Consider the following 24,775-nt stretch of genomic DNA (forward strand, 5'->3'; position numbering starts at 1 on the left):
TACCAAGCAGCAGCATTTACTGTTCCATAAAGTTTCCACATGAGGACAAGGCTTCACTGTAGCCCAAAACACGGCAGCATCAAACATCCCTTGCCCCTACAAACACTTGCCAAGATGTTAGAAGTCACTATCTCCTCAGCCTCTATAACTTGCTTAAAGCCAATACTCTTTCAGTCAAACTTACCTTCCAAGCAGGTTTTGCAATCCTCTCTGGGACTTAGAAACATTTGCAGCCTCTACCACATTCATAATCATAGAATCACAAAAGAATTTGGGTTGGAAGGGACCTCTAAAGTCATCTAGTCCAACCCCCCCTGCATTAAGCAGGGACATCCTTAACTAGATCAGGTTGCTCAGAGCCTTGTCAAGCCTCACCTTGAACATCTCCAGGGATGAGGCCTCAACCACCTCCATGGACAACCTGTACCACCCTCATGGAAAAAGTTTTTTTTCCTAACTACTAATCTAAATCTAATTTAAAACAAGTGCCCCTTATCCTGTCAATACAGGCCATTACAAACAGTCCATCTCCAGCTTCCCCAGAGGCTTCTCTTCTCCAGACTTAACAATCCCAGCTCTCTCAGCAGAGTGACTTCATTGGAGAGGTGTTCCAGTCCCCATATTATTTTTGCAGCCCTCCTCTGGACCTGCTCCATCAGATCCAGGTTCTTCCTGTATTGAGGGCTCCAGAGCTGGATGCAATACTTCAAGTGAGGTCTTACCAGAGCACAGTGTAAAGAGCAAAATTCTTTTAACACAGCCTGAAAACACTCCATTTCTGCTTTTTGTGTTCAACATGGAAGTGCTCTCCCAAAAAAACTGTTTCTCCAGCACAGGCATCAGCTATCCTTCTGTGTCAACTGCTTTCCAAGATAAATCCACTATCCCCCCTGGAAAGAGTTCTGCCATTCTGCAAATGCTGTCAGAAAGCATTTGTCATGAGATAATTTTACTGTAAACTAAAATAAAGGACCTGAGACCGTAAGAAGGGTTTTACCCCTCTCCCTGTACTAACCACTGAATTAATCCTGAAGCAGCATATTAGTTCTGTATGTAGCATGTTCTTTAAAGACTCAAGATGTCACTAATCCATATTTTCCCTTTACACACTACATGGTGTCTATATAAAAGTTTTATGCATAATCCAGCTCCTTTCAAGAGAGCATCAGGTAGCAAATACTGTAAAATAAGTTTCCAGCTAAAGATTTGAATGAAGGTAAGCCCTGATATGCAAAACAGATCATTAGCCATCTAGAGCAGAAAGTATTCAACTACCTCCTGAAGATATTTCCATGCTTTGAGCATGAATGGAAAAAGTTTTAACTGCACCAAGAGATCAAGAGAACAAGTTGGTTTCAAGTACCTTTATAAAGTGTCTGTTCATATTCCACTATGGTGTAAATCAACAGCTGAACAGGATGACAAGCAAATGCAATTTGAAATCAAAGCCATGCAGCCATAGTACCTGCACTGATGTTTAGATGTGGGTCAGGCAGAGGCACACCTTGTGTTACAAGATGACCCAGCCCTTCTCAGCAGCTGCATGTGTTATTATCATATAAGACTTCAGGAACAAGTTTAAGATTCTCTTTAAGAAATACCCAAAGTGGCAAGATTTTAGAATGTGTGATTTGCACCCATGAGTGCTGGTTTTGTACAGAAGGCAGTAATTTGTAATCTCTGGAAGTTTCTAAGCTCAGTGGCCATGTCTCAGTCCATGCTTCATACTCATTTGGTTTGAGAAATACCACTCTGCTTTAGTGATCTCAAGGAGTTGCCTAGTTTAACCCTGTAAGAACAATGTTCCCCCTTGAAATGGGGGTGGCATTGCCAAGGCCAAAACAAAGTGTTTAATAAACCCCCAAACACTGACATTCAGCAGACACTTTCTAAATCACCTTAGTAAATTGTCACTGTCACCCTACAACACTGAGCTGAGCTTTCCTCACATCTGAGCTGACAGGAAATAGGTATACCAAGGTCAAAACTACATAGCTTCTTCCCTGCAAGAGCCTGTAAAGCCCAGTATAAAACAAGGAAAGCCTTGTCACTGGAGATTGCCAAGTTTGAGATGATTTACAGCATCATTTGCAAAATATGATCTTAAACACACATTTCAGGACATGTATGTCAAAGTATATTTTATTCACACTCTCCAAACAGCCCACTAGAGAGAACTAACAGTATTAAAAAAAACAAAACAAACAACAGCCAAAACTGGAAAGCTTCTAGCTTGCATTCAGTGTAAAAACTTGGAGGTATAAACAGAAGCCCAGAGTAAAAATATTAAGTACATTTCCAATTGCACAGTGCAGAAAACTGATAACAATGGTATTTACTCTACATTAGAAGTGTTTCCATGTTCAGTTCCACATATATGTTTTTCTTCTGTATAAACTTCCAATAACTTATGTACAAATAAGATGTCCAACATCTCTTCTTTAATATAAATATGCAATCTTCATGACTGAAACATTACAACAGTTTGATCAGAAGTATAGAAAAATCCATTTTATTTATTTTTTATTATGGTAGTGGTAAAAAAAAAAAATCCTTGATCCCAAATGGCATTATTGTAAGTATTTCTTTGCCATAAAAATGCATTGCTCATTCAACATGAAGTATTATTGCATACCAGAGTCACTTGAACTACAATAATAAAAATGTGAAGGACATGTGCCTGACAGCCCGTTCTAGCAAGTGCTAAGATCAAGATGCTAAGATCTAGCAAGCTGGAAGATCAAATGTATCACAGAAGAAAGCATAAGTACTATTGTATTTTTAAAAATAACACTACAAACTCAAGTATTGTCCTTGCACTATTAAAGACTTAAGGCAAGAGTTCTGAAGCCTCAGTTTGGCATAGTTATATTAAGCTCTCCCTCTTTCCCCATTAACACATTTAACATACTAAAATTTATTTTAAGAGGGCTGCTGATAAAATTTTGCTATACATATTAATACAACTCAGTGTGAAGTAATTAATCAGTAACCTAGTTTAATATCCCCAATGACACTGAGCTGATTTAATGTAAGCAATATTTTCTCTACCAGCTAAGTTTTCCAGCACAAATTTCTATTTATGAATAGAGAAAATTCAATATTTATCCTCTCAGTGTAACTGACTGCATGACTTCAATCCACTCTTGGTGCATTCTAGAATTTAAGAGTTCAAAATAGATTTGACAGTCAAGTAATATTCAGCTTTACAAAGGACAATTATTTTCAGTAAAAATACTATATATAAGCATATGCACAGTAGATTAAAGTCAACAGGAATTTCTTTATGGCTTTTTTCACTGAGGTACTGTTACAACATCCAGCAACAGGATTCAAGTGTCCATACGGTATGAACACCACAGTCATAGCTGTACTGCCAACTCATGACAAGTGGCAACAGACTTAAAATCCAGCTCCAATGCAGGATTATACAGAGTCTTCCCTTCCACGTGGAAGGTTCTCAGTGCAAGCTACAGAAAGCCTCAAAGGCAACTGGCATAAATGGGGGAAAAAAATCAAAATGGAAATCTTTCTCTTAAAGAGGAAAAAAACCCAAAACTCATGGCAAATTGGAATCTCACAGTCAGGCCATTTCATACAATTAACAGCAAACATTTGGGACTTAATATTCCAAGGCAGCAAAGGCATATAGCACAGCAGCCAGACATTAACACTTGAAATATGTAGTTAAGCTCTTGCATCTGATCTTTAAGCTAAGTGCATGCATAAGCTTAGAGCAGCCAAGCTGCTATGATAATAGCACATAGGGTGAGGTGCTGCAAGCCAAAGATGAACATGATCAGATAAGGATGAAGTAGACAAACACATGACTACAGTTGATGCCACAGCAGACAGAAGACCCCTGGTGACCAAGTTTATTCCTCAGCTGCAGAAACCTTAGTTGTGAATGCACCTTTCCCTGTTCATTTTACATGGGGAGGGGCAGAATGCAGATGTATTAAGTTCTTAGTCACAGTACTTCAACAATAGTCCTCTTAGTATACCCGGAAAAAATTGTTAGGATGACTGTTGCTGTGTGTATTTGGTATCCCACCTTTACATAAGAAAGTAATGGTGCTTTGTCATATAAAAAAGAAAAACAAGCAAAGTAGTCATATGGCTACCCCAGCCTAAACTTCTCTTTTTGTTACACCTATGTTAGAATGTGTTTCTGCAATAAATATTGAGTGAAATGGAAGTTCAAAATGCAGTCAGTTAATCACAGCAACTAGTTCTTTCCAAGCAGGTTTTCTATTTAACCCCACAAACCCATAAAACAGGCTGCAGATGCTTGAGTGAGTTCCTTATATGAGGATACAGCACAACATTTAAAGAGCTTAGCCACATACAATTCATATTTCAATTTATATATGAATCTATATATTCAATTTATATAAGATAAATTCATAATTTATCTTTTGTCATAACACCACTTAGATCAACAAATTCATCATCCCTCTTGACCAAGTCTTCTTCATCTTCCAAGTCTTTCCAGGTACTAGTAGGTAAAGCTGGTTTGAGAGACTGTCTCTGAAGTAAAGCAAATGGAAACAAAGATGACAAACGGGAGGAATTTCTCAGCAGTGGAACAGAATGTACATCTCCAGAAATAGCTTGACTATGTTCTTCATCCAGTTTTGCCTGCAAGCTTTGCACTTCCTCCATCAAGTCCAAAATCTTGGCAGCTGTAGCTATTGTACCACCACCATGAAGCTGGGCTTCAGGAATCCATCGTAAATACCGTTGTGCCCAGACTTTGATTTCAGGGCCTTCAATGCGAGGCAACAGAAGACCATGATAGTCAACAGGTTTACTATGCCAGCTATCATAAAATTCCCTGAAGCTGTTAGGAGGTTCATCTGAAGAATTTATGAGCTTGCCAATTCTCTTACCCAGAATGTTTTTAATTAAATGATCCGTTTCCTCTCTGAAAAACCCTCTCTTCGTGGAAGATTTTGTTTGTGTCAATGGCAGAGAAAGTTGTCGTTGATGCTTTAGGAGGAAAGAAAAATATACTGAGAGAAATATTGATCAGACTTCAGAAAATAACTTAAGAAAAACACAACTCACACTCAGAAAATACTTACATGCAGAGACACTTAATCACAGCCACTACGTTGCTACATAATCTAAAACTGTTACTCTTCCATGGCTAATATACCACTGACTTCACACAACATACTTAGTATTCCCAGATACTTTCCAGGCACTGTTAACTATTGCAATGAAGTAACACTGAACAAAGCATTTTTCTTTGAAAAAGGAGAATTCTTTGCATATAATCAGGAATTACAGACTTCCATGTTTAGTTAAGCTAGTGACACAAATTAAAGAGCAGTTTTTATCCAGTGGTTCCTTATTGCATTCTAGTGTGTTAAGAGCTCCCTAATTAATGCTGGAGATCATACTAACAAGTTTCTGACCTGAGGATCCTTTGTACAGAACAAAATTTAACCAGCAGGGATATTTCAATCAAAAGAGGTTACTCCAAACAAAATTGTTACTCAATTTGTGCTACTTTCCAGCAATGAAGTCACCAACTCAATTCTCCATACTTCAGAGTTTGTTGTTGGTCACTTCCTTCCCTTCCAAGTCCATGCATGCACTCCAAAAATACTGAGACAAAACTGGGAAGGCAATTATAAACCTGCTGTATATTTCAGCTAGGTACCCCATGGAACAACAAAATAAACACACTTCAAACACATCAGTGCAACTCACCTGGATGTTAAGTCCCATGAGTTATTATTATGCTTGCACAAAAGCATGAAGAAAAAAAAACTTGAATTCAAAGCTATACATAGTAACTACAAAGCAGTGATATATAACTGAAGCGGGTGCTAAATTAACTCCTAAGACCCAGGTGAGTGATGTGGACACGTATTTTTGTCAATTTAAAACTTTACACCTGTACTTCCACTGTAAGCATATTTGAAATATGAGTTGTGCAAAATATTTTATCGTTTAAAAAATATTTAAGCAACACATTTCTTACTTTGAATCGTGCAGTTTTCCGTTGACTTTTATCTGGTTTTGGCTTCTCTGCATAAAGAGGGTTGTTCAGGAAAGCCTGAGCCTTTGGGTCAAACTGCACAGACCAGTCCCACACAGTAAGGAATCTGAAAGGACCGCTTTGTGTCCTGAAGCTTTCATCATTCTGCCAAAACAAACGGGTCAGAATTTATACTGCCAGAACAAGCCAAGGTGAAATTAAGAAACTGGCTTTTCCACAGAAGAGGTCACAGAGCTGCAAAAACACTCGATTTCAATGTAATCAATAGATGAATAACATTATTAGATTCAGGTGAGTACAGACAATAAGTCTATCTAGATATTATTCTCCATAACTACAGAATTTCATTTCAACACTGCAATTAGCATGAAGAATGAATGCCTTCCCCTAGTTGAAAGTAAAGTTAAATAATCTAAGGGGGGAAAAAAGTTAGGAAAATTGGGCAGGAAGCATGTTACGATTGTGAAATAAACCTCTCAAACTTCAAAAGTTAACTTCCGTTATGCAGTGCTACCATCATTTTATGATGAATAGTCTATTTATAAGCAAGAGAGCAATTTTTACTTATTTTAGTCTCTCTGCAGCATTGCAGAGGATACTTCCATTGCTTTCAGGTTCTTAGGCTAGAGGAAAGTATAAACCAAATGCTAATCAACACTAATGAATATTACTATTTTGTAACAGAAAACACTATACAAGAACTTGCTAGATAACTATTCTGCAGGACAGCAGGCTACTCCTCTCAGGCTGGGGAGCTCTGTTCTTAGGAAAGAACAACTAATGTGTTTTTGTGGGTTCATGTTTGAAGTAATACATTCCTGAGTTATCTTCCTCCTGCCATCATGAACTCCTGAGTCCCAAACTTGAACACTTATACCCAAAGCTGCACTCATTCACCCCTCACATGACACCAACCCTCAAGTAAGTAGGGAAAAACATGGTGCTAGAGAATTTCGGTGTTTCTTGCTTGTTGGTCAAAACTGTTCTCCACACATTGCATTCACCAAAGAAGAAACCCTTACCATGCTATTGTCTTTTTGATGCTGTGAGTTGAAGAAGAAAGTGCTAAAAATCGGCACATAGAGGCTGTCTGACAAGACAGTTAAGTAAGTTTCTGTGAACTCAAATGCTGGAGGATACTGTTGTACCAACTGCCAAACACAATTCAACAGGAGCAGAAAGACAGGAGCCTAAGTAAAGAAAATATCACACCAATTTCAGAAAAAAACAATATCTTCCACCATGCAGATTTTATTTATATTGTGGTGTTTTCAAATACAAATCTTAAGGAAAGCAATCTGGTTAACTGCAGAACTGCTGGGTACAACTTTGGCTGAATTCTGAGGAAGTATCATCTGAGCTACCTTTGTCACATGGTCAATAGATGAGCTCTAACCTGGATTTGTACATTAATTGCTATAAAAGTTGCTGCTATGCAGCATTTTAAAGCTGGCAAAACAAAACTAGTTTTTAGCAATTCTTGATCAGAACTAGCCAGTTTACACATTTCCATTCTATATACCAATCTGATCTATTCCCAAAAGGAATCAAGGGAGAGACTGCAACACTTAGCAAGACAGTATAAAGTCGAACGCTAGATGTGAGAAGAACAAGCAATTAACTTGTCTTATTTCTATGGATACTACTATTTAACACGGTTTAAAAGGAAATGAGGTACATCTTCCATAAGACTCCAAGACTGAATGGGAAATTTCACAATTGTTCTTTTTAGTTGTAAAGACATCAATGAACTCTAAACAGCACAGTTAGTGACACTGTACATTAACCCATAAACCAAAATGTAAAATAAGATACTCAGAATAACTGTCAGTTTTGGACTGACACCTAAACTGCTTCTCATGCTGAGTAAACTGTAAGGAAATGGTAAGGAAAGCAACAAAGGTAAGGAAAGCAACAAAGACACCATACCTCTTCTTTGTCACTTCTATGTAGATGGTTACAACGATCCAGAAAGCTGTGTCCTCCAACTACCCACTCCTTCTGAATAAGGCTCTGAAACCCTGACTTTGTTCTGTTGTACGAATCCATCATCACTTGAACCAGACTTGAGATTACACAACACATATCAGTAGCACTCTCTTCTACAGAAAAAAACAGAAACCACATTGTCTACTAAGCCATTCCTAAAACTTTGGAGAGGAAAGCAAAGTACCACTGGTTGCATATAAACAAACTGTATTTCAACTGTACAAACTGTATTTCAAGATCAAAGAAGCACAAAATTTCTTGTGTTAGAGCAAAAGAGAAGTTAATGTTTTTAGTACTTCCCTTTGTAAAAAGTAATGTTCCTTGTACACTTATACTAGGGTAGTACATTGACTGTAAAACCTGGGAAAAAAAAAAGCTTTTACTACTGTAAATTTGATGGACAATGCCCTTCAACTTTGATGCCTATGCCAACCATTTTCTCACAATGCACACACTGCCCCTCCTGCCCTACGCTACCACACCAACTCTCTGCCCTAACTGTCCTGTCCTGCATGCATCTTTTCATAAGGTGCAAAATTGCCTTCTCATGTAATATGCATTTGGCACCCTTCAGGTCCTGTCTAGAGACAGTTTTTCCCCATGGTAAGTTTCTCAAATGGCAGTGTGTGGAAAAAACCAACTACATAACTAATCCAAAAAACAGCTTAAAGGTTAACATTGAGTTTGGCTTTCCATGTGATTACTTTACTCAATCTAGGAAAACAAACTGCTTGAGATGTGTACAATAAGCTTATTCATAAAAACTACATAGTGTTTAGTGTGTATTTGTAAAATAAAAAAATCCTTTTAGGAAGTTTTCATGCTCTGTATTCTTTGTGTAGGTGTGTCCCCTAAAGCAGTGAAGTACAGAAAAAGCTGTGGGAGACCCTCAGTAAAATAAGTGAGGAAACAGGAACACAAACAATATAGGTGTCATTCTCTCATCTATTTACCCCAGTTTTCTCGTTCACAACATATTTCTCTTAGACTGGAACTATGCTTACCATGTTTTTATAACTAAAGGAAGCATTTCTAGGAGTGAGAGACTTAGGTGCATGGTACTTAGGGTGCTCTCTCAGTTTTAGCCTCTACAATAATTATAAACCTGCAGCTTACACTTCATCTAAAATTAAAAGGAAATTAAAAAAAAAATAATCTCATTAAAATTCTTACCTATAAGGAGAACATTTGTATTCTGTCTTTCCAGACATTCAACAACTTCAATTGCTTTTTTCAAGACTCGCCTGTTGTGGTACAGGAAAAGATAAGCAAATATTTTCATAGAATCTTTACAATTGGATTTCTTATATTAGTTTCTCCTAAAGGGAGTTAGCATGTTATACAGCTAAAACTTGATTAGTCCTTTTAAATAACAAAAATTGTGCCCAGCTTGTGTAAATGAAGAACTATTTAGCCTCAAGAATGAACTTTCAAGAGGTGTCTTTCTTTGGCCATTGGTCATGCATTTCCAGTTATCATCTCTGCACATTTGTAATCCAATCCACAATCTGGATCCACAGCAGCCATCACACACAAACTGAAATGTTAATTTACTAAGAGCCAGATCTTTTTTCTGGCAAGAGTCAACATCAGCACACTTAAGTTCAATCTTCCGCATACTACATTTCTGCCATTATCTGGCTTTAAGAGGTAAAGGGAAGGATCAGCAATCAGATCTTGTACACAGGAAGACAATCTTTTCAGAGATAATCACTGCTGAAGAGAAACGAGTGGAACCAAAGATCACAGAAAAACAGATGCACATCGTTGGTTTTTAGACCCAGTTCTTAGAAAAGTTGCTTATTTTCAGCACAAGTTTGAATCCAAATTAGGATACTTGCAATTGATTAGGTTACTAATAGAAGCTGACAGTTTAAGTGTGAAGTTGTCAGATCCTTTGTTCTAGCATTTGGGTTAGCTGAGAAGGCATTCCTACTAAACACAAGAGTCAACAACAGGCTGATCCAGGAAGCAACTGGACCCAGGCATGGAAATGATCAGCCTAAAGCCAACCTAAAGGATAGGAACCTGAGCTAGCATTTACTATAAAATACTAGAAATCTTGATTATGTCAATCTATTTCTCAACATATGACCTTTACAAGAACCTCTCATTTAACATACTAAATGTTAAAGGAATGAAAAACTATCAGTATTTATTGATTGTTATTGAGACTAGAAAGAACTAAAGCTGACTGCAGAAGGGGTTACAAACTGATCACAGAATAAGCTGGTACAAAATAGAGCTAGCACAGGTACCACTCAAAGCAAATGAAACCCCTCAACATTCTACTATCACAAGCCTTAGGTTAGCCAACACTATTCCAACACTTACTCACTGTGAACTGCTGAGAGGAGAAAAAAACTCGAGGAACAATCAGAAGAAGGGAACAAAACTGAGAACAACTGTCATTTTATAAATCTTTGGTGGGCTAACATCTTGAATACTGCAGTTCATCCCATCCTAAAGGATATTACAGAGTAGAGAGTACAGAGAAGAATGGCAAGGCTAGTCAGAGACCTGGAATAGTTTCATGCAAGAAACAAACAGGATTCTTCAGTTTGGAAAGAAAGTGATTAAGTGCAGGAGAGAAATTACTGGATCTGTATTTTTCATAGTTTTACTGAAGAGCTATAATTAGAACAATCTGCTGTTTCTCACATTCTTTAATGTAGGAGGCTTAACACAAGCCCACACTGTAAAAATACCATCTCAAGTTCTAAGAATAGTCTGAGGGTTTTTTCCTACTGAAGGTGAAGAATGTAGACATATTTCAAGGAACTAGATAGAAAACACGAAACATGCTACAAATACATTTAACAACAATCTGAAACCTAGAAAGTCACTGATATAGCAAACCTGATTATCTCTAGCCAGTTTGTGCTCTCCAATAATGAAAACCATTTCACATCAGTTGCCCAGAAGTCTGCACTGTTATCTGAAAAAAAAATTGGTTTATTCATATATATTGTACAAACTAACAGTCACCCATCTTCAGTTACTAGCAGTTATAAACCAACTAATACTAAGGAGTCAGTAAATCTTAATCACTACTAAAGTCAAAACCCTGTAAGTAAATAAGAGAAGTACTCCTACAAACACCAGTAATGTTCTGTAGCACCATGGGCTTTAAGAAAAAATATTGTAGGTTCCTAGCAACCAAACCAAGTAAATAAATTTATTGAAGAAATGGGAAAGGAAATGAGGAAATGGCTTTTCCAAGTTAGTTATACAAAGCTTCATGTAAGGAGACAGGATTTTGAAAGTCATCAACATTGGAGCCAGAAACACAAATTGGTTTTAGAAGGGTGTTCCACAAATTTGCCAGATGTAAGACTACCAGGAAAAGATCTTAAACAGTTTTTACTGCAGCTGAAAAGGCATTAAAATACATCAAAAAGGGAACAGCTAAGAAAAACCAGGAGGCCAAGCAGAACACAAAGTCATACTCAAGAATTTTACTATAACTGCAGCTAGTTAAATGCTACCTAAATCTATACTGCTTTTATTTCTATCAAAGTCGGTATTCACAAATTTGAAGGCTCTTGCAAGCAGATTTGGTCAATTTAAAACCAGAGTACATCATGGTTTCATAGTAAGACATACTGAGAAATGTCTTGGCATTAGACAACTATTGAGAAACAACTGAGATGCACTATATTCCCTTTCTCTACTCTCCGTAGAAGCTGTAGTTCTGCATGGTTCTGTGTAGCTTCATCTCCCAAAGCTTCTCCAAACACTTCCAAAGCTTACTTCCAAAACATACTTCTGTCTTGCTTTCTGCAGTATCCATCTGAAACCCTCCAGTGCACAGGCATTTATCTACTTTGCTGCTATAGCTGTTCTTTCTGCCTCCATGACTGTTCATGTGCCTCAATCTGTTTATTACACATTTAAAAAAAAAAAAAAGTCTGTCTTCCCCTCAAAGCTCTCTATTCAGCAATGTTTATACTAGATGTAGTTCTTTTTCTAAATAGCATCTTCAAATTCACTTCCAGCCTTAAAGTATGATACACTTTAAAGTATGTAACATTATAGAATTTCGGTCAATATTGCCCTTACTCCCCAGTTCACATCCTTTTTATCTGCATTTCAGAGCATTCCATTGTACCCAAATCTCATGTCCAATTAAGCCTGCCTTCACTATTTTGAGAACTCCATTCTGAACCAAGGCAAAATCACAGTATCAATTTCTAGTCCTTATAAACCAACCAAAAAACATATTAATTTGTGTCTTTTTCCCTGTAAATGTAACAGGCTTTAATAAATAGCAATAACATTTATATTTGATACTGAAGTTTTTAGTTTTCATACATTATGAAAAGTATAGAAGGTTTTACACCAAAAGGCTGAGTGGCCACATTAAGTGTGGCTGTTTGTTTTCTTAAATTGAACTCAACCACAATTAGCTTCAAACACTAGTGTGCAGGTGTCCACAAACAATTGCTTTGTCTGGAAGTTCTCCCCCAGTCAAATTCATTTGCAAGTCAAAACAGGAACTTCTTTTAAAAGGCACAACACCTGCAGTTTGTTTTCTGTTTAATCAAGGTATTTTGCTCAAACACAAACTGAAAGGCTACAATGCAAATATACAGCTCCTCAATGATGATCAGTTCAGTGTGTCCAATGTCAACAGCCACAGGTGAACTTCCACAGTGTTCAGCTGTGGTCTCTAAGTAAAGAATCACAAGATAAAGGAATAAAGATAAAGCCATCAAAAACTACTCAACCTCTGGCCAAAGTAAGGGAAGAGGGGATGGAAGTAACCAAAGACTAATTACTATGGTAAAAAAAATCAGGCAGAGACAAGGGCCCACATGCTAATTTCCAATCACATTTGTATAATGAACCAGCCACTAATGGGAGCATGCACAGAAGGGCATCAGTTGTATAAACAAAGGATGACCAATGAACCAATACAGTGTAATTTTTCTATGTTATCTGCATAAAAGCCTGTAACCACTCTGAAGGGTTGTACTAGCTCTATATACCATGGGCTGGGACCCCTTTCTGTACAGAAGTATATTAAAAGGCTGGAAGGTTGACATAAGCTCCTGTGCACCAGTGTGAACCTAAACTCTGACTGAAGCACAACACAGTGTGACACCAAACAGAGGTTACTGCAGTATTCCCTTGGTACCTTGCAGAAGACCCCTGTCCAAAATGGCCCAATGGCACACTGCATAGTTCCAAGATGCTGTGGAACTTTTTGTGCTCAGAGATAACATTGAAGTAATTCTTTTGCAGTCAGGAAATAGTAAAAAGTCAGAAAAAAGTCTGAAAGCCTAGACTACATATTCACATGGCTCCCCACTTCACTCTTGAAAGAGGACTTACTATTTATGGTAGTCATGTTTGGTCCCACAGCCAGAGTGACAGAACATTAAACTAGCTCACACTTCCTGTGCTCCAAGATGTGAAAAGTTTGTAACAAAAGCTAGGGCAAAAATTAATTAGCATTTAGATTAAAATCTTGAAACAGCACAAAGGCTTAAATTAACACATGACATCCCATTTGAGTGGGCCACAGGATATTGAAAATCTCTTTCATAAATTTAAATCCAACTAGCATTCAAACTCCATAGTCATTCTCTTTAGAAAACAACTTCAAATACTCTGCTTAGCAAGAGGCACTGAGACCTACATACCTCCATTAACACACTAGTCATAAGCACAGTCTTCAGTTATATAAGTCTGCTTTTAATCACTGTCAAGAACAAGGCACCAGTAAAGACAAGGACTGAGTTTGTAAGACATAAAACAGTGCTATTATGCTTTGCATCTCAGTCACTTCAGAAACAAGACTGAAGTTTGACTTACCTATCCAAAACAGCTGTTTAAACTTTGTGTATGCAGTCTGGATCTCTTGCAGAGATGGAAGGCTACTTGACAAGTCATCCGTCTTCAGCAGTTCATAGGGAGGTTTGCTAATTGTCTTATAGATTCTAAATCAAATCATCAAGAGATTAAACCCTTCTGCTTCACAAGTCAAATAATGCACCAACTATTATCGTTGAAGACAAAGTTAATAAGCATGGATTGGGAAACAGCTGTAAGATGAAGAGATACACACCCCAGAAAACTCACAGCCCCTGTGCATTTTTAAATACTGGCTGGAAGATGGCCTACAAGCTTTGACAAGTTTTGCTGCCATTAACTGTTACACCAGTAAGATGATATTAATTTGTGCAGTTATGAATATTATAAGCATTACTTGACTTTCTTACTCTGCTTATTTATGTCTTCACTAGACACACCAAAATTACTTTAGGGCTATTTAGAGGTAAACACAGGAAGAGGAAATGGATAGAAACATCCCAGCAGACACCTGAAATTTTTCTAAAGTCTTACCAACCAAATTATATTCTGATACCTAACTTCCAGGTCTGCTAATGAAACACATAAGTAAATAAAAGAACAAACAATTCAGAATCAAACAAGACAGTATGTTTGCCTTGTACTTCCCTACATATCTGCTATTTTATTCCCTAGGAAGATAGGAAAAGGTGAAGCCTTTGGTTTGGACTTACAACATCCCCTCTCATTCAGGCTCAGATGAAAATCAGCTTAGCAAATATACCTCTATGGCCACACTGGATTTTTAATTTTCAAAATCTACTCTAGCTCATTCTTCAGAAGTGAAGCCTTGTGAGCACTTGCCCAGATAGGATATTTTATGTTGTAGTACAGAAGTCTGCTTTAAGTGAGAATTACACAAGTCCACATCAGAAATGCAGGTTATTAGACCTACTAGAATAGGCACGGGATAATAGAACTGAGGGAAAGCAATCATTTGTCAATTAAGATACTTCTTCCAAACTAAACAGTGTGCTGGAAGACCTGCCTCTAAACAACTTTCAGTTGAGGAAGCTGTTAATAGTAAACCTCTACTGAGTGCCTGAGTTCACACTGCTGCTACAGTGGCATGTTAACACACCCTTAGACAATTTGTAGATATGTTTTCAAATGTAAGTGGTTAACCAAGAGTACCTCATAATCAAGAAAACCACTGTCACTGCCCCAAGTCCAGATGGCCACAGACAAGAGATCAAAATATCAGTTACAGCTTACTGATAGTTTTACTTACTTTCACACCAGGAAGCAACATTACAAAAAGCTGTAAGTCACCTAAACCTCCCCATTTCAGAGGAGAAACCTCAGAGGATCTGCAGGAAGGGTCAAATGCCTCTGCATGCAAGTATAATTAGTTTCAAAACCCAAAAAGTTTAAGAGCATTTTCAAGGTATTTTCTGTTAGTTCTTTGTGATTAACAGGTTCTTCATCACCAAAAGAAAGAAGCTAGTGGTCAAGAAGTACAAACAATGCATAATAGCCTGACCTGATAGCTTGCTGCCAAGAGAGAACTTAGGAAGTCCAGGACAACCAACTGCTTGAAAAATGCTCCCCCCCAAAAAAAAAACCAAAACAACACAAGTCAGGCAGCTATGGTCTTCTCCTTATGTTAACTGTGGCATTTTTTCAGACCACCGAGCTAATTCAGATCGCTAAGGTGAAACAAAGTACTGTCTGCCATCATATCAGAAGGTAGTAGTAGTGAACTGCTAAAATGACTCAATTGTTTTACATTTATTTTCTTTAAAGTAATTTAAGAACACAAATCTAGTTCTTAGAAGGCAAAAGAATTTAAAACCAACGAATTCATGTTTAGAGATGGAGTCTATACTTCATTTATTTACACAATTGATCCAATCAGCTAACGATACTTCTACTGTACTGAAGATCTACAGGCTTTTGTGCTGCTTTACATAATAAAAAGCCATGACTTGAACAGAGATTCATCTGAGATATAGACATATCTGTACTTTCACAAATAAGCAGTGATGTTACAGCCCTGCACAACTGACTGGTGCTGTTAGGCAAAGGGCTAATACCCATTCCACTACAGAAAACTACTTCTACATCTAGAACTTGTTTCCTGATGTGTGCAAGCTTAAAGATAAAGGATATATGGAAAAAGAGAAGCAAGGTCCATACCAAGCAAAGTGTTGTGGACAGAATAGCTATTACTGACCCATCCAAGAAGGCTTTTTGCATTTGTGAAGTGCTGTCATCCTGTTCTTTGGGAAATGCAGACATTTTGAGAAGAGCAGCACCATTATGGCAAGACCAGCACCAAATCTGCAGAAAGACATTTACCAGGTGAGAAAAATTGTTAAATTGTCCCATACAAAGTATGTGCTTAAGTGACTGAGTGATCACAAGAAATTTCTCTGGTGTGCTTTACCGAATTTTTGGCATATTCAAACCCCTCAGTAGAAGCGAAACTATAAATCTGCAACAAAACTACACCACCCAGTACACTGTGTTATCACTTGTAAATGTTTAAATTACATTTTATACAGGCACAGGGAAAAATAAAATGTCAGATTATATCAGAACATTACTCTCTCAACTGTGTTAACAGGTGAAAATTGATCAAAATGTCTATGGCCAACTTGGAAGACATGGCACAGCAAAATGGCTCTTGTAATTAACTGCTATAATAGACATCAGTTTCTGCACAGAGATGTAGTCATGTTTTTGTTATAGTTCAGCCTTAAGTCACAATAGGTACATGCCCATACCTTTCCATATGACCTATGCATAAAGGGTCACCTAGGCATATGAAGTAAGATATTGCACAAGAACTCCACAATGAAATCAGGTTGTGTAGTTACAGGTGTTACTTCTAGCAAGTCAGTCCTCAAAGCCGCTTCTTCCCCTTATGTGACTTCTTGACTCACACCTACTGCTTGAAGCTCTTAAGCAGATTTTTAAATTTGCTTTGCAACTGGGAGACAGAATAACTTTTATCAGGAAGTTAGAATTGTGCTACCAATTTACAGGAGCCAAGATGTACACCTCAGAAAGATACAGAAACCTCACAGCCACCAAGACTGGAAAAAATTAATATATTATCCTTTCACTGCCACCTCAAACTGATTGACCACTAATATGGCCAAGCTACTTGACAGTAGTTCCCTAAAAAGGATTTGGAACTAATTTTAAGAGTTCTACAAGGCCTCTGAACAATGCAAGATGCAATTTAAAAAAGTAAAGGCTTTGTTTCTGTGTAACAACCACTGATTTGCTTGGTTGATTATCTGAGAAAAAAAAATAAAAACTATTTTGAACTTCACTATCTGAAAGAACAAACTAGGCAGGGCAGTGCAGCACTATCTTATCCATGAAGTGAAGACAGGCTGAGGGAGCTGAGATTATTCAGTCTGGGGAAGAGAAGGCTCCAAGGAGACCTAATAGTGACCTTCGAGTAGCTGAAGGGGCTACAGGAAGGCTGGAGAGAGACTGTTTGCAAGGGCCTGGAGTGATAGGATGAGAGGTAATGGTTTTAAATTAAATTTAGATTGGATATTAGGAAAAAGTTCTTTACCACGAGGGTGGTGATAAAATGGAACAGGTTATCCATAGAGGTAGTTGAGGCCTCATCTCTGGAGATATTCAAGGTGAGGCTCGATGAGGCTCTGAGCAAGCTGACCCAGTTGAGGATGTCCCTGCTTATTGCAGGGGGGTTGGACTAGATGACCTTTCGAGGTTCCTTCCAAAAATTATTCTGTGACTGAGTGATTTGTTTAAGAGTATGAACTAAATATGGTTTTCCTTGGCAAGCTTGATGCACATAAAACTACAAATGGAAGACCTCATAAGTAAGGTTATTTTGTTCCTTGTTTCTATCTACACTGCCTCACTGGTTCTTAAATTTGGTATGAGGTAGGAAGCCAAAGGCAGCTTGCTGCAAGGTGCACCATGGTATGTTTAGTTCAATTTGCTGTTGAGACTGGTAGAACCAGTTTTTCAGTTAGGCTACCTGGCTTTGTAAAAATGCTGCACCATCACAGCCATGCTACCTACCAGTACAAGCTGGGCAACTGAAAGTATTCCACTACATCTGAGCATACATGGTCTTCACTTCAATATCCAAACATTTCTTGTCCTACATTCTGCCCCAGCTAGATGCCCTTCAGTACCCATTCTCATGAAAAACATGCTAGTGGATGGACAGAGTAGTATATATGAAGATTACAAGATAATTAGGTATCTGATCTAAGTCAGAGGGGGCTGTGAAGCCCTAATTTTATTGCTATTTAAGGGGAATACATAATACTTTGAGCACCTTCCCTTTCAGCTCCTATTTTACAGGACCAGGTCTAAGCATGAGATGTTAATCTGCAGTAACATCTGAAATGTTTGAAATTATTTCATCTCATTAAGATGTCTTACCCTCATAATAATAATGTCATGCATAAATACTTACAGGAATGCCTCTGCCTTCATACTTCAAGATACTCTCTTCAGAAACACATATAGGAACAACAAAATACAAAGGCAACCTAAGATATTAAATAAAAAAAAAAAAAAGGAGTTTCTTGTACTAAAATCAAACAAAGCAGTCACCGGGCTCCTTTTGATGACTGTGAATGTTCAAGCCCACATGCTAATTATATATTAACTCTTACAGCTACAATAATTCTCATTACTAGCTAATTATTTTCTTCAATACCCTCCCTTTTTTTTCAGCTGAAAAAAATATTTTCTTCAGATCTGGAAATGTTCGTTGTTTTCACTATGGCATTCCCCTGCCTTCCCAAGGATGCATTTAAGTCCTACATTTAATTGCAATATTGTTACAACTAGTTCTCTCACTCTTCCTCATTTTAAAGATACCCTTTGTAGTACTAGTTAGTTAACGCTGTTTCCATACCTTGTAAGCAGTAATCACATTTTATGGATGTGATTTATATACCATGATTTTCTATTATCAGCCCACACTACTTATGTTCAAGGCCCAGAGAAGCAGCAAAGGTACTTAACCTCAGCTTGGGTCTCTCAAGAGAGTTCTAGAATGAACAGTTAAGCCTTCTTTAAAAAAACGTGTTTGTTTCCAGGGTCTGTACAAACTTTCATGATTTGACTATTAAACAACAGTCACACACAAGGCCTTGTTCACATCCCTAAGGGTTCACCAACAGATATTACTTATCTAAATTGATATGGGTATACATCTGCAACCTTCCACTAAAGGCAATGCAACAATTTCCATCGGCAAACTCTGCAGAGACACTTGAAAGCAGTTACTTATTCCACTCCCCCAGCTCCCAACCAAAACAACAAATAACCAAGAGTAGAAGTACAGAATGGAGAAAATGTCCTAAGCAGTAAGCATGACAAGCGTAAATATCAGATCTACATATTTTTTATTCTATTTTAAGGTGGTATTCTCCATCCTTAGTGCTATTCAGAGCTTGACTGACCACTGACCTGATGTTGAAGTTAATCCTGCCTGAGCCACAGTTGTGCAAGATGACCTCTTGACATCCCAAATCAACATATCCCATAAGTCAAAATGCAAACTCTAACCTGAAAAAACTTCTGAATAGCTATGCAATGCTCTGTATCAGAGGTAACACTGATTTTGCAAATCTTAATGAGATGTATATATCCAAAATTCACTATTAACCAGGGCAAGCTTACTTTTGAGAGACTCTGTAGTCTTCATTGACAGTCACTACTTTGTATTTCACATTCCCTTTGGTCCGCTCCAACTCACCACGCCAGTCCTCAAGAGTATCAAACATCACAGTTTGGTTTCTTCCATCTGTCACGACATCAATAATGTTAACTTTTCAGACTATCAGAATCCTAACATGAAAGGTTTCCTAAACCAAGCAGTTAGTTTTCGCTAGGTAAGCAAGCCAAACCTCTTGTGTTCAGCAAGCCTCTGGTCAAAGATATCTACAACTATCTGAAAGGCTATAGTGAGGTGAATGTCAGCCTTTTCTCCTAAGTAAAGAGCAACAGAACAAGAGGAAATAGCCTCAAGTTGTGCAAGGAGATGTTTAGATTAGATATTAGGAGTTACTTCTTCCCTGAAAGAGTTGTCGGGCACTGGCACAGGCTGCCCAGGAACGTGGAGTCATCAAGCCCTGAAGGCATTCACAAGATATGTAGATGTGGTGCCGAGGGATGACTTGGTTGGATTCTATGATTGCTTTGGTCTTTCCCAATCAAAACTATTCTGTGATTCTGTGATTTTATCTAAAGATAAAATACCTTTGTGCAACACGATGCTTCTGTCTGATCTTTAAGAAGCCTGAAAAAAACCTTATTGCTTAACTAACACCTTCAAGAGCAGTTTCTCTTACAGAAACTAATCAGTTATTAACAGAACTTCTGTACAATTGACACTGTTCTCACATCTAGCCTCCAACACAGGATGCTGTGTAGCAAATACCACTGCATACAAGTACAGCTGCCTGGCATCTAATATGGATTTAAATGTAGAATTAACAGTCATACCAAAAGCCTTTCTCTAACCGACATGCTGCATTTTATTTAAAGTTCATTCTTTCATCATGGATGGAGTTTTGCACTGAACACAACATTTTAGGTATTTTAGAAGAGCAGAAAATAGATTGCAGCAGAAAACTGATTATAACAATTCAGTCTTAAATCACTTCAGGTGAGAAATTTTCCTGTATTACTATTTAGCCACCTCAGCAGTAATTATGACAGTGGGTTGATTTAGCCTCAGATTCTGTATAATGACCATGTGATTTATGGTGTAAGGCCAATTGTTTTAGGCACCCGACATAATTACATATTCTACAACATCAACTAACACTGAATACTAAGCAATTTCCACAGAAGATACATTGCAGAGTTTCAATTTTGTATTGTAAAGAGGTAAGTTTGTTAAAATATTTACAGCTGGAAACAGAACATTACTAATGAGCTCTAAGGGCCAAGATTTTAAGAGTATCAGACTGTTAGAGGCCTAAAATATAAAACCCAGCTTCTGAAGTCTACTTGATTTGTTCTGTAGTAAGTCAAAGAATGAGACCTAAGTTGTATTAAAATAGTTATTCAAATATGAAAGAATTCTGGTGTAACACTTCAAAGTTGCTATAAAGAATAGGCTCTACCTACATTTCCTTACTGTCTATGTAGAAAGCTTCCTGAGGTTTGTAGTTCAAAGTAAACACCAGATGAAGGCTGCAGAAGCTACCAGAGCCAGGAATGTGCCTTTGCAGCAAAGGTGTCCAATGCATTACTTGGGTGCACTACATAAACCATTGCCTACAGGTTGAATGAGGTGATGGATGATCTCAGCTCAGGACTGATGAGGCCATGCCTGCAGTGCCAAGTCCAGAGCTGGGTCCCCAGTACAAGACAAGAACAGGCCTGCTGGACCAACCCAGGGAAGGCCCATGAAGATCATTAAAGCACATGAAGCACCTGATATGAGGAGAGACTGAGCACTGGGATCAGTCACTCTGGAGAAGGCTCAGCAGGGGCACAGAAGGGTAAGAAATCTTTCTGGTGTATATAAACACCTGACTGGGGGTGGAAGGAGGTGAGGGGAGTAAAGATGGATCTAGACTCTGTGCTATCCAGTGTCAGGTCTAAAGGTGGTGTGCACAAGGTGAATTACAGCAAGTCACATTTAAATGTAATAAACTTTTCACTGTGAGAATGGTCAAGTAATGAAACACTCTGTCCAGGAAGGCTGTGGTGTCTCAGTCCTTGGAGATACTCAAAACCCAAATAGACACAACCCTGTTAAGCCTGCTGCAGTTAACTCAACATGGGGGGATGGACAAGAACACAACTAAATTATTTCCAGAGGCTTCTTCTAACTTCAATGATTCTGTAATTCCAGGATAGATTTTGCTAAGTGTCCAGTTAATACCTTAGGTACATCAAAACTTCCCTCTGTTAATGGAACAGATGTTCCTGGTGCACTAAGAATCAAGTTCCTAGTTCAACACAGTGCTATTGCTTCAACTGAAGCTTGAACTGTGAAATGGAGGAAGCATTTTATCTCTCAATGTTTATCTCTAATTTAGCAGCTTACAATATTATTCAGCCAAGTTTGATCAGGTGGGAAGATTATGCAGTAAGTTACATGTACGAGGAGTCATATTTCCACTGGAATCTTGCTGTGCAAACCTGTGCTTTTTGGTAGTTGCTGGGAGAAACAGTTCACAAAGAAGAGCAGAAAGGGAAATACTTTGTCAGATGCCACTGAAAATGCAGTAATTTAAGAATTAAGAGCAGGAAGTTTGGTTCACAGCAATAGCACAGGAAAACACACATTGATAAAATAAGCAAAATATTTTCTAGATGAGAACACTAGTCAGAGACACATGAAAAGCATTTGTACAGCTTTCAAATCCAGTGATGCACAGATGTTTTCCAAGCAGGAGTAGCAACTACACAGCAGGACACAGAAACCAGCAGTAGACAATTCAGAGGTTTTTAGCAACAAGGCATAACAAGAGAAAAACTAATTTTCTAGGCTACCAACAGGGGAAAGTCAAAAGCCAAGCACAAACTCTGTTACTAATTGTCCCAGTCACTTAAGTATGAAAAAAAGACAACTCAATATAAAAATATTTACCTGTGTTGTTTGGGGCAGCTGATGCATAAGAGAACAGAAACAAGCGTTTAAGCAGCTTAGGAGTCTGGCTATGATGAACTATACCACTGACGATCTAGGAAAGGACCAAAAATTAACACCAAGACACAGACTAAGACTGCCAGTATAAAGAGAATGATTTAACTCCTCTCAGGTCTTAAAGCAACATTGTTCAATGAGATTTATTTCCAACAGCTGAAAACTGAGTCTTCGAAAGCCATTGTGTGCAAGACAATATACATTCTTGGCATAATGACAAGTATTACATCTGTTCAACTTCCAGAATAACTTTATTTAAAGGTAGCATACTCCTAGTTTGGAGTTCAGATTAACCTGTCAAAAAAACTCAAGTTACAAGGAAAATAACTGCTTTCATATGAAAAAGGTTCTAGTCTAAAATGTAATAAAATTGCAACACAAACAGAATAGCTTCACAAGTTTGCCTGAGCTGAAGCTGACTTCATGTGGTACTCTAAAGGTCCAGTTTTCTTCAAAGAGCCCAATCTTTAACAGCTATATGTAATGTTGTTTAATGAGTAAGGTTAGCTAGAAATCAAAGTCTTACTCCTTATTAGGAGTAATAAGAAAATACTTTCAGTTTAAGGGGTGTCTCAGAGTGAATTTTATCCTTTTGTCATCCTCACAACTAAACAAACAACACTAAGCCTAAGAAAGAACAACAAATTAAGTTACTCACTCTCTTTACTTCCTCTTCTTTTGTGTATCTCAGGCAGAAATGACATACTCTAAGGTCTTTACAGTAGATTATTAGTATCTCTGGGTATTTTCTCAGTTGACCGGTTAGAAGTTTCTTTTTCTCATCAAAAACTGCAAAATAAAAAAGTCTAATTAAATATTTTAAAAATAAATCTGCCAGTGGATAAAGTCCTCCCTGCTTGACTTTTCAAAATTCTCATGAAACTATTTCAACCCCAAGGTTTAGCAAGTCAAAACAAGGATCCTACAACAGGCTCACAAGCTTTTGTACTAATACACTGACCCGTTTTTATTTTAAACTCGCTCAAACTTACATCCTTCAAGGCAGAAACCAAACTTGCAGCAAGCCAGCTGCTCAGTGATTATTTCTGTTCACATTCTGACTGCACAGTAAGATCAAAATTCTGAGGTGCATAAAGAATTTAGTTAGTTTTGCCTGAGGGAAAGTCCCCAACCAACTGAGATCATTTTAAGCTCATAAAAAAAGTTTAACCACCATAAATCTCCCAAGAGAATTCTTCATTCTCTTTGAGAACGTATCATTTCACAACTTCAGTACAGCCAGGTAGGCCCTTCTATATGAAACTAAAGAGTGTTTCATAACCAGACTCCACTAACCTACATCTAGTTCACTCCCTCACTAATCCACACCACCATTCATAGATACTCTGAATACTCTAACACTAGTCCAAAATCAGGCTTCTCAGTAAAGCCTTCCTCACTATTTACAAATTACTAGCCCCGTTCTCGTTTACCTTTTTCAAAAAACGCTGCAAAACTCATTGATTTAATTGTAAATTAAAACCTTGTTGTTTATCTTCTTTGCCCAGGGAAGTGGTCTAGTCACCATCCCTGAAGGATCTCAAAAGATATGTACATGTTATACTTAAGGGCATGGTTTAGTGGTGTTCTAGGTTAACAGTTGGATTTGATGATCTTAAAGGTCTTTTCCAACTAAAATGATTCTGTGATTCTCTATTTTGAAGACATCATGACTCAAAAAAAAAAAAGAATTCCCTCTAACAAACAAAAAGTACTGCTTGGGAATTTGGTACCCATATAGCTCTACAGAGCTATTACTCAAATGAAGTGAATGCCTCTGTAACTATAGAACACTTGACAGACTGGAAAAAACTTGTGCACCAAACTTAGCCAGAGATTTGCTATGAATCTCTGCATTTTAAAGGAATTGTTTTGCTGGTCCCAGCAAGATGCAGCTCTGACAAGCTTGAGAGATAAAACTGCAAGCTGAAAAGATCTTCTCTGATTCTTTTATTATAACTGCAGCTGGTTTTTTAACTGCACTTTTGTCAGTTTACTAAAAAAAAGTATGTACAGGCAAAGAGCACCAGCTTTAGAAGACATTTAGAAGTGTGGGGCTTGTTAAACAAAAAGGAGAAAATTGACCTACCTCCATAGATTTGGTCTACACACTGCAGGGTTATGTCATTTTCTCCTACAATCTTATTCTTAAACTGTGGCTCCTGAAACATAAAATAAAATTCTTAGAAATCTCACACTGCTAAGCAGTAGCACTTTCTCACAAGTATGGGATATATTCAGTACCTATTATAGAATCAGCATTACTCCTTATTCTTACAATATAAGAATTGTAAGGC

General features: G+C 37.7%; 2 protein-coding genes across 3 annotated transcripts in view; one reads left to right on the forward strand and one right to left on the reverse strand.

Annotated features, from left to right (window-relative positions):
- SUB1 (SUB1 regulator of transcription) overlaps positions 1-24,775 on the forward strand; it is a 257,386-nt gene that overhangs the window by 138,282 nt on the left and 94,329 nt on the right. The window lies entirely within an intron of this gene.
- MTMR12 (myotubularin related protein 12) overlaps positions 2,877-24,775 on the reverse strand; it is a 33,033-nt gene continuing 11,134 nt past the window's right edge. The window contains exons 4-16 of one of the 2 annotated variants that reach the window (XM_071732309.1): positions 24,568-24,640; positions 23,137-23,267; positions 22,422-22,515; positions 19,493-19,616; positions 18,276-18,351; positions 16,035-16,141; positions 13,823-13,947; positions 10,862-10,940; positions 9,176-9,246; positions 7,943-8,115; positions 7,036-7,203; positions 5,996-6,157; positions 2,877-4,992 (exon numbers count right to left, since the gene is read on the reverse strand). In XM_071732309.1, coding sequence (XP_071588410.1) covers positions 4,405-4,992; positions 5,996-6,157; positions 7,036-7,203; positions 7,943-8,115; positions 9,176-9,246; positions 10,862-10,940; positions 13,823-13,947; positions 16,035-16,141; positions 18,276-18,351; positions 19,493-19,616; positions 22,422-22,515; positions 23,137-23,267; positions 24,568-24,640 — 1,971 coding nt within the window. In that variant the 3' untranslated portion in view covers positions 2,877-4,404. The remainder of the gene's footprint in view (positions 4,993-5,995; positions 6,158-7,035; positions 7,204-7,942; positions 8,116-9,175; positions 9,247-10,861; positions 10,941-13,822; positions 13,948-16,034; positions 16,142-18,275; positions 18,352-19,492; positions 19,617-22,421; positions 22,516-23,136; positions 23,268-24,567; positions 24,641-24,775) is intronic. The other variant, XM_071732310.1, reaches the window with a different exon arrangement.

Source organism: Heliangelus exortis, chromosome Z, assembly GCF_036169615.1.
Source record: "Heliangelus exortis chromosome Z, bHelExo1.hap1, whole genome shotgun sequence".
Lineage (NCBI taxonomy): Eukaryota > Metazoa > Chordata > Aves > Apodiformes > Trochilidae > Heliangelus > Heliangelus exortis.